Below are 12607 nucleotides of genomic sequence, written 5' to 3'. Positions count from 1 at the left end.
CAACGGAAAGATGAGCCGAATATTGTAAAACAAGTTCAATTTACTGCCGATACTGGTTTGAAGATAAACATGGAGAGCAAGAAACCATTAGATTTCTTAGACTATTTGTTACAGAAGAGCTTATAAATACTATGGAAGTTGAAACTAATCGCTACACAACGCAAGAGATAAATGAGCAGCGTCCCCTCAGAAGAAGCTCACGTTTTGATTGGATTGGAAAACCAATGATTGGAAACCAATAAATTCAGAAGATATGCGGCAGTTTTTTGGAGTTGTTCTTCATATAGGGTGTGTCAAAATGCCATCTTTAGAACACTATTGGTCTAAGAACAGTCTCTATAGAGTTCCCTTATTTTCTAGAATAATGCCACGAAATAAATTTCAACTAATGTAACGGTTTTGGCATTTTATTAACAATGAAGATTCAGACAGTGGATGCTTGTGTAAAATTATTGGACTTCTCGATCACTTAAATAATACAATGGACAACATCTACTGTCCTAATAAAAATATAGCAATCGACGAGTCAATGATGCTTTGGAAGGGACAACTTATATTCAGGCAGTATGTGAAAAATAAAAGACATAAGTATGGTATCAAGTTCTATGAGCTTTGCGAATCAGATGGTATTGTACTAAAAGTAAAAATCTATTCTGGCAAGACAACTCTCAGTAAAAAATTTTTGGGTCAAACGAGAGCTATTGTTTTAGACTTAATGAAAAAATTTCTGGGAAAAGGTTATCACCTGTACACCGATAACTTTTACTTTCTAAATTCTAAATTCCTTTGAGTTAACAAAGCGCATGATAAATCAAAAAACATACATTTGTGATACTTTAAGAACTGACAAATCAAATCCAAAAGAATGTACAAAAGCAAAACTGAAACAGGAAGATGTTATAAGCAGAAGCAGAGAGGGTGTAGTGGTTGTTAAATGGAAAGACAAAAGAGACGTGCTAATGATTAGCAACTTGCATTCGTTGCGAATGATTGAAGTGACAAACAGGAGAGGAGAGAAAAATGAAGCCCAATTTTATTAAAGATTACAACCAATGTATGTCAGGAGTTGATAGGGCGGAACAAATGGTATCATATTATGATTGCCTAAAAAAGACAATTAGATGGTATAAAAAAGTAGCACTTCATCTCTTTGATACTTTTTTGTTTAATGCTTACTGTCTAAACAGCAAATATGGAGTAGATAAAACAATTTTCTTGCTTAAGTTTAGAGAACTAATTGTAACTGATTTATTGGGTGAAAGTTTGAATGAAATTGTGCCTCGAATCGCCAATAATAGCTTTCACTACTTGTCTTCAATACCAATAAATGAAAAAAAAAAAAATTCCCAACAAAACCATGTCGAGTCTGCTCTAAAATAAAATGTAAAGAAACACGATATGAATGTGCTGTTTGTGAAAATAGACCTCTGTTATGTATTGGCGAATGTTTCAGAATGTATCATTCAAAAGAATAGGTTTACACTTTAATTTTCAAGAAATAAAATTTAGGCATTATCAATATTTTACTTTTATCTGTTTTAAGCTATTTCTGTCTTTTAAATTAGGTTCGCATTTAAATTAGGTTCCTTGGATTTTTAAAATAAAAACTTGAATGTAATATTTTCTGAAATCAAATGTGAAGCTAAGAAAAAAAAAAAAAAGTGAATAGACAAAGCCAGTCATGCACAAATATTATTTGAAATAAACTAGTATAACTAAGAGTTTACTCTTTTTGGCAAACTCATGACGCCGACTTACGCGTCGCGTGGAAATACTGTTACACGATTGTACATCGAAATAATAGCTGACTCATCCAATGATATATTATATAAACTAGATGTCTAACTTAGATCCGAAAAGTTAAGCCTTTTTTTCCCCTTTTTACAAATGGCGGATTAAACTTGTAAACAAATATTTTTAACATTGCTTTGCTTACATAAAATAATTCTATTTTAAATTTAAATACTATTTACGTAAAAGTGTTAAGAAGAAATTAGAATATTTGTAAAATAATAATTTATGTTTCCTTAATAAATTTTCGATTAAAAAGGAATTAAAGTTTTGAATAGAAAAGTAAAACGTCATACTATTTTGAGGCATTTTTATGAATTAAAATTTTTAATAAACATAGGCTCATAAAAAATCTTTTATAAGTATTTTATAATTATTAAAACGTGTTTTTGAATTGTCTTTAATTTATTGGGAACTTTTGACTTGCATTTATAACTTTTATTCCACACATCGGCTTCAGCTTTTGTTCATATTACAAATGGGCGGACTAATGTTATAAACAAAAAAAGCGGCTTGATTTTTTGTCAAATAAAATCCCGCAAGTTAGACATCTAGTTTATATAATACATCATTGGTCTTATCTATCCAATAAAATAAAATAACTTTATTATGTATGTTATTTTAAATAGATTAAGCTTTAGTATTGTAAGGCGTTTGAATTTTATCGAGCGCTCAAAGGGTTAACACCCTTTCAGCGCTCGATAAAATTCAAACGCCGTTCAGAAAAATTTAACTTAAATAAAAATCGGCAAAAAACATACCAAAAAAACAAACAAGAAAACTTTTTGAACTTTATTTTTTTGTAGGTTAAAAGCAGTTTAATTATTTTAATGCACAACTTTTGTATGATAATTACAAAAACAGGCTGGGCGCAGTCCAACACCACATAACTGACACTGCCAACTTGTGCGCACTCGAGTTTGGTGCCCAGCTACACTTTTTTTTTTTTGCCTGCACTAGTTTTCACAAGATTGTGACCATATAATGGATTGCTATTTGCAGTATGATGGGGAAGTGGGTATGGGACAATTGTACTTCTAGCCACTTCAATCTCTCTTGATGTTCATCTTTTAGAAATTACTTTCACTGGAAAATAATCTCCGGCTAAACTTTCCACTATAGCCATCATAAAATCTATTCTTGACATTGGCTTATGTTCATTTGTATTGAGCTTATACAATAAATAGCTTTTTAAAATTGCCCTACCAAATAGAGAAAAAGCAACTTTAGTTGTCCACTTTATTGTTTTACGCTCAGACAAGTACACATAGAGCTGTGCATCACCCAAATCTACACCGGCCATGGTTTTATTGTAAAGGGCAACAGCATTTGGTTTCATAACTATATTTCCTCTTTTTTTTTTTTTTTTTTATTCCTGTTTAACACAGTATAATAATTTTTACAATGCTCGTTTAAATATAGGATATTATATAAGATATTTTCCTTTCAGTTTAAAATTCAGTTACAAGATAATATAAGATAAATTCCTATATAAGATAAATTCAGTTACAAGAGTATACACTAATATTGAATAAAATAAGATTAAAACAGATAGGAACTCAAAGAAGATAAGGATAACATTACGTTATCGCAATTTTTTCATAGAGTCTCTTTTTAAAAGAATAATAAATCGTAGATTTATATAATAAATAAGAAGAGTAATAAATCGTTTTAATAAATCGTAAAAATATACAGCATTAATATCAAGTATAATATAAATATAAAACTCATAATAAATATTCTAAAGAGATCGTATTAAGAAGTATATAAAACGTATGATATAAAGCTCGTATTAAGAAGCAAATAAGTAGCAAAGTTAACGGTAAAATAGTCAAATAAACAAAAAATTAATTTTTTTTTATTTTTTATTTACACTTTGCCGATAAAAAAAATTTACAGTCGTAACTAATAAAAAAATAATTACATGACCGGGGCTAGAAGAAGACAAATTTAGTCTTATCATTAAGCCCCAAAAAATGCGTCATTACTAGACAAAATATAGTTTGACAATAAAATATAGTTTCAATGTATATATCTCTGATATATATTATAAAAGAAAATTTAAATATACCGCATATCGTTAAAAATTTATAGTTTTTAAAAAAATAAGATATAACAATTGCTTTGTAAAATAAAAGAAACAAAATTTATTAAAATATTAAATGACAAAAATAACATTTAAGAATTGGTTTGAAAAATAAGAAGATATGATTTTATATAAAAACATTTTATTGGTAGAGCATTTTATAGTTTAACTTATATTTATAATACTTTAATTATATTTATAATACTTATAATTTAATTATATTTATAATACTTTTCATTGCCAATTAAGTAAAAGCAAATAAACAGTATAAAAAAAAAAAAAAAAGTAAAAGATTAGTAAATAACGCAAAAATAAAAAATAAATTTCTCAAAAAGAAGGTTAACATTTAAAATGATAAAAATATATGTACAATTATTGATTAAATATGTATTAATAATCTGAAGTAATTAATTAATTAACTATTAATTATTGATTTCTAATATAAAGAAGTTTTATTAGAAAAAATTTAATTCATTTTCAGTTAACAAAAGTAATTGCTTAAGTTTTGTTTGAATTGGTTTAGAGAATAATTAGTTTTCATTTCATTATTTAATATTATGTTCCACAACTTTGGTCCTCGGTTTACAATAGAGAATTTAGTAGCGGAATAATAAGTTTTGGATTGAATGTAGTTGTATTTTGAAAATCTAGTAGGGTATATGTGATTTATTTTTTCAAAAATTGAATAAAATAAGATTGGTAATATATTTTTATCAAGTTTGAACATGAAAATAAGAACTTGATAGAGCTTTAGTTTATATACATTTAGGATATTGAGTTCATTAAATAGTGTTTGTGTGTGTGAGAAGCGATCTACGTTTGAAATTATCCTTATAGCCTGTTTTTGTTTGCTTAGCAGTTTTTTTATTTTCGTCACGTTAGTGCTACACCAAGCAATGTTCGCATAACTTAAGTAGCAATGAATAAAAGAAAAGTAAATGTTTTTTAAACAAGATCGATGTAATAACTGCTTTGCTTTGTACATTATACCTAAATTTTTTGATATTTTTTTCTTCAACTACACCTATATGTTCCCTCCAGGTTACATTTTCGTCTAGAAACACGCCTAAAAACTTTATTGTTATTTTTTAATTAGTTAAAATAAAAATAATTTTTTAATTATTGAGATCATTACATTTTAAAAATTTCTTTTTTTGCTTGAAACTTAAATGAACTTAAGGATTTCACCGTAAACTTAAAATCCTTTTGACATTCATTCCATAATTTAGGCCCTCGATAAGATATACAATATTCTGAGAGTTTGTTACATTTCCGAGGCAATTTATAGTTAATGTTTCTATTTGATCTTAGATTATACTTATCATTTAGCTTTATTTCGAACTTATCATCAAAATTTACTGGTAAAAGATTGTTGCAGTATTTACACATAAAAATTAGATGCTGTTAGATATTTATTTCAAATATACCCATCATTTTCATATCTTTCATGAGAGATTTTGCATGTTCACGTTAAAATCTTCTGTTACGCGCTTCTGTTATTATTCTGTTACGCATTTCAGTAAAACCTGGTATCCACACACAACAAAGGACCTTTTCTACATTGGCAAACCTCCGTGTTTTTTAATTTTAGGCCTTTCCTGTTGACTCTTACTGGGCCTGTTGCAGTGGTCTGATAGGTATATAGATCAAAAAGCAGTTGAGGAGAAGTATAATAATTGTCAATACATAAGTGATGACCTTGATGGAGGAAATTAGTTTGGGGCAAAAGACGAAAAACTAAACTATAAGTCATACCATGGGCAATGGCTGCTACATCTGGGTCTTTTCCTCCTTTGTAAATTTTATATTTACACAAATAACCATTGGTGCTGTCTGAAACACACCATAACTTAATCCCAAATATAGAATGACGTTTGTTTTGCATATATTGACGCAGATGTGGTGTCTTTCTTTCGTAGCTAACCATACTCTCATCTATAGAAATGTCTCTGTGGATAATAATAATAAAGAAATTTGTTGTTAAAATGTTCAACTAAAAACTGAATTTTATAAATTTTAGCGATTGGTTGTTGATTTGGCACATGGATGTCTGTAAAATGAAATTTAAGCAAAAGTCGAAACCGGTCACGATTGACTGGGGTAACAAACTAGGGAGAGTAGATGCACAAGGATGACTTATATCCCAGTACAGTTTAACGTCTGCTTTTATGATGAGACCCATGTTTATTACGACTCCAAGGATAGCTCTTAGCTCTAAAAGATTGGTCTTTTCCTGTTTAATCCATCCATGACCTCTTGATGTTGGATGGGACCTCAAATGTTGTTGATTATTTTGAATCCATGGATCAGCATAATTATTAGTAAAATTTACTATATTTTGCAAAAATTCATGATTAAAAAACAAGTCAGGATATTCAATAGGCTTAGACTCAGGTGAAATTGAGTGCTTGGGTCTCGATTCACCAGTAAAGTAAGCAATATCTGTCCAAGGTCATCTCCTACAACGAATACCCTATCATCTAAAACATTACCATAAGAACTGAACACAAAAAATAAATTTAAGTTATCGTGCCATCATCAAACTAACTGTCAGCGCTGAAACTTAAAAATTCTTCGCTGGTACTACTACCAACATCCATAAAATTTCTTCAGTTTCGCTTATTATTGCCATTTCGCTTATTAATGCCAAATATTGAGACATTATACCGAAAGATAGAAAAAATGTGCTCTATTCGGTGCTACCATATAAATAAACGAACATCGGTAGTTTGCTGTTAAATCAGTTTTAAGGACCACTTTTGGAATCACAATCGTGGCTCGTCGCGCTTTAAGGGTTAATAAAATTTACTGTGTTAAAGTTATTCTTGTTTACTTGATGTTGGCTAACCTCACCCGCAATAAAATAACTAACATTCTTTATCTCCTAAGCTAACGGTGGTAAGTAAGCAAATAATCGAAAGAAAAATTTTGTAAATTTATTTGTGGAAAATTACTCTTAGATGTCATTTTCATCAACTAACAATGGAAACAATATTCTTAGGTAGCATTAGAGCCTATAGCAACGTCACTAGTTGCCGTAGGCAGAAGTTTTTACTTGCTTTATATAAGGTTACTTTTTATAAACTTAGTATATATGTTTGAGTGCCACAAAATTTGAAATCAATTTTTGAAAGCTTTTTTCTCAATCAATTTTGCACTTAATCATTTTCGATGACAATACAAGGAAATGGAAAAATTTGACCAAAAAAGTTAATTAAGTTATCAAAAATTTAATTTATATTTCCCCATAAATTTTATTTATTTAATATGAATTGCGTATAACGTCACAAAAATCATCGATTTGCAAATTATTTGCAGTTTCGAAGACATTAAAGCGCAGCGATTCAAAACCAATGGTTTTTTAAGTCTTAAGTTAAAAAAAAAAATTTAGTAATAACAGTAATTTTTATATTTAAAAAAAAAAAGAAACAGTAATTTTTCCTTCTAGAAACGACAACAAAAAAAGAATTTCTAGGCCCAATAGATCCTGCTTGCATAAAGCATGGATTTGAAAAAAGAATTTTTTTTCGATTTACTAGTTTATTTTCCTCTTATTATATGGTTTATTTCACTCTGAACACTTACAAAGGTGTATCTGCTTAATGTGTTTATCGATCTAAATATTAATTTGAAGTTACAACCATAACTCAGACAGATAAGCTGATAGGTTGTAACAGTGCTGATGAAAATTCTATAATTTTACAAAAATTTACTTTTTTGTATATTTCTTAAAAAACATAAAACTGTATTAGTTGGCAGGGAAACTATAGAAATGAGTATACATTCACCTTTTATTTATTTTAATGATGGATGGGGAAAGAAATGCTTTGTCTTGGAAGAAAAAATTTCAAGGGCTGTTGAAACAGTTATAATTAAATAATTCACGCATTAAGCAAATGGATAAAAACTTTTTTAATTAGCGAAGCAATGCAGTTAAGCACGATGATCAGTTAACACTGATTTTAAAACCCAATAATAATATTGATACAAATCAAAAAATTCATAATGTTAAGCCCACTACGTTTTATTGACAGGTACTTTTTAATGCTCTTTTAAATAAAATAAAACGAACTATGTACTGTACAGTATTTAGATTTATTTGACAAATGATCTTTATTGACCGCCTAACAAAACAATCACATGCCGGATTTCAATTTAATCTAAAACAAAAAAATAAAAAACTGTAAACGAAAAAAATAACAAGGACAAACTAATGAATAATACATATCACTTAACATAATAATAAAACACAAAAATCGCACACCACACTGAGAACTAAATAAAAATTGTATAACAGCATATTACATATTAATATAAAAATTATGCATATTTAAGACCTTAGCAAATGAAAATTTTAATAATTTTTTTTTCAAGGTAATAGTAAGTTAAAGTTTTCTACAGTCTGTTAACAGTATACCTAATAGGCATTTAAAAAACTACAAAATGGGTCAAAATAACATAACTGTTTACAATAGCAACAGTATTGGCTAAAAACCAAAATAAGTAAAATTAAAATAAATCTTACACAAAAACTATTAATGGAAACCATTAGCTAAGCATACCTTAAAGGTTTAGGGGGTCTGTGGTTTTTAATAATACTTGTTTGGGGTAAAAAAAATTACTGAAAGAGGATATATGTGCACTCAAAAACAAGGGATATGGTTAAAATTTCGAATTAAAAAAAAGCCACACTTTTTTTTACAAGAGACAAACCTCAGTTAGAACATCATCAGAATTTGAAAAAAAGAAAATTACATGAATTTGATAAATTCTTGATTTTACTTTTACACAAAAATCCATGAAAATAAATCAATGATAAACTTTAATTAAGCAAGGCAACTTATACTACTAAAAAAACTTGAAAAAGGTTTAAAGCATTTGTAAATTTTCTAGAATGTATAAATGTCATGTATAGGATACATGCACATATATACAAACAAACTTATTATAAAAACAATGTACTAATTTAAAGAATTTAGTTAAGTAGAAAAATAAAAAAACTTAAAAATTATTCTTTAAAATCTTCTAAAAAAAGTCTATAAAGAATAATAAACTATAATAAAGTATATATTTATCAAGTTGAAAAAACATTGAAAAAAACAGCTCATAAAATAATATCACTCATCAAATCAAGTGAAGGGGAATCAATTTAATCATTGCTGTAGGAAATAGTAAGTAAAGTAAAAAACCTAACAAACCTTTGCTAAACTAACAACAATTTCAGTTATGAAGCAAATAACAAGGATGTACATATACTAGCAAACAATGCTTAGTAATGCAGTGACCCTTAGTTAAGAAGATGATGAAATGCTTGGACATCTACAGATTGCAAGCGAAATTAGTTTGGGAATACCAATGATTAAAATTAAAGATTTTGTAAACTTCTCACCATACCTATTCATCTTCATCTTCTTCATCTTTTCCTCCACTGCCACCTTTCTTCATGTTCTTTCGTGAAACACGTCCTGGGCGACCACCACCGAATGGTGAATTAGTACTGAAATCTATGTGCTTTTGAGAGTCAAGTCTCACGATAAATGATGGGATGTTGACTAACTGCTTTCGCACTCTGCAAAAATAAAATATTATAATCTAATAAGTAAAAATTGTATGATTGTACAATAATATAAAAAATGATTGTACAATAATATAAAAAAAAGTATTTATTGCACGAGAAAAGGCCAGTACTAATAGAAAAATTACTAATACTGGTGAGTATTTATGCACTTTTTATTTTGCAAGGCTGTATAAAATCACAGCAACAATTAACTGTTGTCATAATAGTGAGGCCCTGCGTGTTAACTCAATAGTGTAATTGACTTTTAAGTAACTTTATAGTGTACTTAACTAATTTTTAAGTACCTAATATGCTTTTGTCGGATAAGAACACGAGCATGGTGAATAGACTTAGCAAGACCCAACTTGAACACTTGAGTTTGTAGACGTCTTTCCAAAAAATCTTCTACTTTTAAACCTAAAACATAATCTAGCTTCATTCTTCCTTCATCAAGTACTCCAATACGAACAAGGCGTCGAAGTAACGCATTTCCTTCAAAAAGTCGACGTGCATCTTTTTCTGGAAGGGTTAGCAAATCTCTGGCTCTTTTTCTAATTTTAGCTAAGCAATACTTAACGCGCCAAACTTCTCGTTTATTTCTGAGTCCATATTCTCCAATTAACTTTAACTCCTGATCTAAACGTGCCTTTTCAAAGGGACGACGAGGACTTACGTAGGTTTTGGAGCAGACCGCCCTGACCATGCTGCTTTCTTCACAAGGCTAGTTTAAAAGAACACGTCAGCGGTTGGTACGTTTTTATGTATCAGCATTCCTCTGCATACTCACTGAATCAAATGTAATTATATGTAAAATTTCATTTATTTTTTATTAATCGAGACAAGGTAATTTTTGATAAATAAAATAAAAAAACCACACTCACCACAACAAAGTTTAAACGACACTTGGTGAATTAGATTGAGAAAGTTAAGCACTTACCCAAAATTAGCTAAATTTCAAATTTTATAACGAAAATTCTACGGAACAAAGTTATAAGATTTTTACTTATACACATTTGGATAAGTAAAATATGTAGTTTTTTCCTTTAAGAATTTGATCAGATTTTTTTCGTGTTGTATTTTGCAGACATTTTTAAAAGTGTTTAGATCATTAATATGTTTTATTGTTCATTTATTTCAAAATAATTAAATAGATAAGAACTTGAACAAATTAATTTGTTTAAGCTCTTTCACTTAATTGAAATAATTTTAGGCAAAAAGATAAATCAAAAATTTTAAAGAACTTATTAAAATTTGGAAAACCTAAAAGTTTGAGTACAAAATCTGAAGTCCTTGACATGTAAAAGTTTGAATTGATCCAGACTCATGGGATACTAAAGGTCAAAATAGTAATTGTGAAAAAGTTATAAATAAATTTTATAGTAAGTCATTATTTTGAATAAGTATTAGAGAAAAGACTGCATTTAATAAAGACAAAAAACTTAACTTTTATATGCTTATTCTATTTTGGTCTCCAAAAACTGTATGAATGATGTTTTAATATATATAAATACTAAATTACATTCCGCTTGCAATCTGTAGTATATAAATACTAAATTATATTGCTATTTAATTTTTAAAAGTAGTCTTTATTTCAGTAAATGAAAAATCATCAAAGACCTTTAGTTAATGACATATAATAACTATTATATGTCATCAACTATAATTATAAGTTAATTGATGTTTTTTTATATTAAAAGTATTCTTTTCATTTATTGATGTTTTATATTTAATAAACTATGATATCTATTTTCCTAATTTCTTTTTTTTTTTTGTGTTCTTTAAAACTTTATTTTCAAAAGTTTACATTACAATATTTTTACAAATTACTTAGATAGTTATAAATGATGGAATTGGAGTAATACCAGGAAAAAAGTCATAAAAAGTTAAGCTTCTGTACATAGGTTAGTTAGGATGTCAGCAATGACCAATTTCCTGTTCACAAAAATACGGGGTGTTTTTGACAACAGGAAATGCCGTTTTAGGCCTATTTTTCAAATACAAATTTGGGCAAAATGGCTACTTTTTTTTGTATTGTCAAAAATATTAGTTATATATACATATCATTTGAAAGGTAGCTTAATGCTAACCATGAGCGAGACTAGGTTTTTTCACACCGAGACGAGACCCAGACGAGAAGTTAGTACTTCTCGTGAGAATGAGACAAGACAGGAAATTTAACAAATTTTAAAAATATTTAAAATCTAATTAAATCTAAATAAAAATCTAATTAAAATTTTAATTTGTTTTTGTCAAAAACAAATTAAATTTTTAATTAGATTTATTAAAATCACGGAGTCAAAATATTAATTAATTAAAAAAACAAATTATTAAGCATTTTGTAAATTATAATAATTTTTAATTTGGAAAATAATATAATATTTAAGTCTCGTTCTACTTCTCGCGAGAATTTTCTATTTCTTGTTTCTCACGAGAAGTCCCATTTCTCACCAGAAACGAGAACGAGACGAGATCTCGCTCATGGTTACTTAATGCCAAATAAAATGTTTGCTTACGCAAAGTATAAAAAAATGAGCAGTTTGTAAGTTACAGCTGCTCAAAGTAGGAATTATGACATTTTTTTTTTTTTGAAATCATAAGGATGATTAGAAAGCATCATTAGAAATATAATTTGATGCTAAGGAAAATATTTTCTTAAATGGTAACTTAAAAATTATAGTGCTGGATCAAGGAGGGACTAGGGGAGGGGGTTATAGCCTGGGCCTGGCCCCAAGGTTTTGTGGCTTTGAACTGTTTTGATTGATTTTTGTGCAACTTGGCCATGAAACTGCCACTTTTTTCAAAATTGCCTTCCAAAATTGCCCAATGATCTTGATCTAGCACTGTAAAATATCCTTTTTATTAGAGATTGATATGAAGTTTAGAAAACTTTATTTACTATATAATAACACAAAAAAGCATTTTAGTTATGATAGTATTTTGATATTTAAAACATGTCATCAAAAATATTTTTAAAGTTTTTTTCTATATGACTGTCGTCATTGTTTTCATGTTCTTCTTCAATGTCTTACTCTACCCAAATTAAAATAAGATATTAGAATTTTTACTTAATGATCATTGATTTCTCTTTCTATATTAATTAATCAACAATAATAATTTATGATTTCAAATCATTAAAATTGTCTTACTATTTTATTGTTGCATTCCATCCAATG

At 28.2% G+C, this 12607-nt stretch overlaps 1 protein-coding gene across 2 annotated transcripts; it reads right to left on the bottom strand.

The window, feature by feature from the left end:
* Window positions 1-7956: 7956 nt before the first annotated feature.
* Window positions 7957-10179, bottom strand: LOC100212223 (small ribosomal subunit protein uS4). 2 transcript variants are annotated; one of them, XR_010640117.1, is made up of 4 exons: window positions 9740-10179; window positions 9272-9446; window positions 9076-9196; window positions 7957-8037 (listed from the first exon to the last, which is right to left on the bottom strand). XR_010640117.1 is itself a non-coding variant. In XM_065803653.1 (3 exons), the coding sequence occupies exons 1-2, from the start codon at window positions 10135-10137 to the stop codon at window positions 9272-9274; spliced, it is 573 nt and encodes a 190-aa protein (XP_065659725.1). In that variant the 5' UTR covers window positions 10138-10179; the 3' UTR covers window positions 7957-8037. The 2 variants fall into 2 exon arrangements, 1 of the variants encoding a protein (XP_065659725.1); XM_065803653.1 differs by lacking the exon at window positions 9076-9196.
* Between the last annotated feature and the right edge of the window lie 2428 nt (window positions 10180-12607).

This window comes from Hydra vulgaris, chromosome 08, assembly GCF_038396675.1.
Source record: "Hydra vulgaris chromosome 08, alternate assembly HydraT2T_AEP".
Taxonomy (NCBI): domain Eukaryota; kingdom Metazoa; phylum Cnidaria; class Hydrozoa; order Anthoathecata; family Hydridae; genus Hydra; species Hydra vulgaris.
The sequence above is the reverse complement of the archived record's forward strand: the minus strand, read 5'-3'. Positions and strand labels throughout refer to the sequence as shown.

Coding starts and splice junctions, on each gene's coding strand:
- LOC100212223 (XM_065803653.1), bottom strand. CDS start 10,137: ATGGTCAGGGCGGTCTGCTCCAAAACCTACGTAAGTCCTCGTCGTCCC. Junction 9,447..9,739: donor ATCCGACAAAAGCATATTAG/GTACTTAAAAAT, acceptor TTATTTTTGCAG/AGTGCGAAAGCAGTTAGTCA.